This window comes from Grammomys surdaster, unplaced genomic scaffold, assembly GCF_004785775.1.
Source record: "Grammomys surdaster isolate TR1022 unplaced genomic scaffold, NIH_TR_1.0 677, whole genome shotgun sequence".
In the NCBI taxonomy this organism is placed as follows: domain Eukaryota; kingdom Metazoa; phylum Chordata; class Mammalia; order Rodentia; family Muridae; genus Grammomys; species Grammomys surdaster.
Window position 1 is genome coordinate 247,330 of NW_021605096.1, and position 2,690 is coordinate 250,019.

At 46.5% G+C, this 2,690-nt stretch overlaps 1 protein-coding gene across 1 annotated transcript in view; it reads right to left on the reverse strand.

The window, feature by feature from the left end:
- Rbl1 (RB transcriptional corepressor like 1) overlaps window positions 1–2,690 on the reverse strand; it is a 66,198-nt gene extending 63,508 nt beyond the window's left edge. Inside the window, exon 1 of the mRNA XM_028782024.1 lies at window positions 2,535–2,690. Within this exon, the coding sequence (XP_028637857.1) occupies window positions 2,535–2,690 (156 nt within the window). The remainder of the gene's footprint in view (window positions 1–2,534) is intronic.

A 2,690-nucleotide genomic window follows, 5' to 3' on the forward strand; every position in this document is an offset into this window, starting at 1 on the left:
ATGTGCTTAAAACAACAGAACAAAACCAGAGATAGTTCTAAATCTCCAACTCTAAAGCTAAGAAAAGAAACAGAAACTACCAATTAAAAAAAAAAACAGAAACTATTCTCTATAATTGATTTAAAAATATAGGTTATAAGAATCGAAGAGAAAATGCGGGAAATACTATGTAGTAACTGACTTTGACTAGAATTCAACAAAGACTTCACAAAGGAAGATTTAAAACTGCTAAGTAGCAAACTAACAGAAAGTGTGAGTTAGGAGAGTGGAGGGAAAATGTCAGCAGGGCTCCTGTGGTGACTTAGATGGGGGCAGAGTCTGTGGCGAGGATTCTTAGGGGGCAGCAGAGGGAGGAAGATGCCTTTACTGTAACCAAGTGCCTTTCACCAACAACTAAAAGAAAAGGAACAAGAAGAAACAAAATATAGGACAGAATACTCCCAAACTCAATTCATATAGAAGTGCTTTCTAAAGCAGACTTAAGTGTCAATCAACTCTGCCTAACTATGGATGGATTTAGAATTTAGACCATCACCCTTCTCTGGAGTCATAGGAGAGGGAAATAGTTCAGGCAAAGTGACCTACAGAAAGCACACAACTTGAACTGAGTTTAACATGCTTAAGAGTTTGAAACAAGCATCTAGTTTTAGTGACTTGGACATACACTGTATTCAACCATGCTTATTTGAGGAGATCAAATAAGGCCTGGGAGATCAGAACGCTTTTCTAGTGTGTCAAAAAAAAAAAAAATCAACATATTTTCAACTGAGATGTCATTAAAATTTCTTTTACTTTTTTGTATAGCATATGTGTGTGTGCATGTATGTGCACATGTATGTTCATATGCTCACCCATTCTTGTATGCATCAGTGATGGCTAGAGTCAGATGCTGGCTGACTTCATATATCATTCTCAACCTTGTAGGACAGAGTCTCTCACTGAACCCAAAGCTCTGTATTTCAGCTGGGCTGGCAGGCCAGAGCGGCCTTGAGACTTGCCTGTCTTCACCCCTCCATGCCTCAATCCCTGTAACCCCCAGGTTACAGACCACATGACCACTGTGCCGGCCTTGTACGTGGCCGCTGGGGATCCAGTCCTCATGCTTGCTCAGCAAGCACGTTATCCACCGGGCCAGCGCCCCAGCTCTCCCACGTTCAGATTCTCTCTGTTTTGCGATTATGAACCTTCTGTTGTAGATCACTATCTCTTATTAAGTCTATTCTGCCTTTTCCTGAAAACATGTAAGCCGGTCTCAGGGACTTTTCTCTCATAGGAGCACAGACACATGCACAACAGTCACTCCCTATTTCCAACTCCCTGCCTGCCCAACAATTATGTCACTGGCAGTCTGAGTCAGAGGAATCCTATACATGAATCCCACCCACGTGTATAATGAAAGCTTTTGAATATCTGAGTTAGATGGGGAAATAGTCTGTCTTGATAACTCCTGGAGAATAGCTCCTGTACCCCAGAAGGTACCAAAATCCAAGGATGTTCAAGTCCCTGATTTAAAATGGCAATGCATTTGCACATAACCTATGATCGGCTCTAGACTACGTGATGAAAATAATATTATACTGTTTGTGGAATGACAAGTCTGTTCATGCTCGGGACAAATGTAATTTTCCCCCAAACACTCTTGGTCTGCTGAACCCACGGTCATGAATTCCACAGGCACGCTAACACAAGTCTACTTCTTCTACTTACAACCAATCTGGGTTTCTATACTAAAGGGACTCTAATCCTCTAAAACGCAATCTTGAATGGTAACACCTCCAGGAAGACAGGTACAGTAGTCACTACCCTGCTGAGAAGACAAATATATATAAAAGTTACTGGGGATATCTAATAATGATAACAAGCACCATTTATTTTATTCAGAGCCAGACACCGCATCAATCATCAGGGCAGCGGCCTAGCAGAGAGGAACATGGGGTTGAGAAGAGCTTTGTGTGCTGAACTTTGATCAAACTACAGTGCATGGTATACATGAACTAACTGCTACTCTTGAATGAGGAACGGAGAAGTGAAGTTAAATGGCTCATACTGTTGAGCCAGGCTGCACGGCAAACTGCGTCACCTGGGGCGCTAAGTTAACTTCTTACGACCCCACTTTCTCCTTCTGTGGAATGGGGATCCAATAGCATTTCAAAGAGGTGGGGGAGACATAATCAAAGGGCTAGGCAGCGATGAGCAATTCGTTTTACCACTGGATCAAGTCTGATCGACTTAACGGCAGCACCGTGCCGTTTGAGGCGCTGGGCGGCGCGCAGAAATCAAGTTTGAAAGTCTGGAGCCTAGGGAATCCCGGAGCAGCGCAGGACTCAGAACCAGCAGCTCCTTTTCTGAGCTTCGGTTTCCCGCCTCAAAACAAATGGGTGGGATGGCCGAGCTACACCCATCCTTCCCTCCCCACACTCCTCAGAGACCCTCGAAGGTGGGGGAACTCCCACCGCCCGATAGGCTGGGGCGGGGGCGGGCCGGGGGTGGGGCCTTGCGAGGGTCGGGGCCGCCGCCCACCTGCCGCCGCTCACCTCTAGGCTGTAGTTGCCGCGGATGGCGGTGAAGTCATCCAGGGCTTCGGCCGCGCTTCCCTCGTCCAGGTTCAGTTCCTGGCACAGGGCCTGTAGCGCCTCCCTGGCCGCGGCGACCGCCGCTGCCCCCTCGGCGTGGGGCTCGTCCTCGAACAT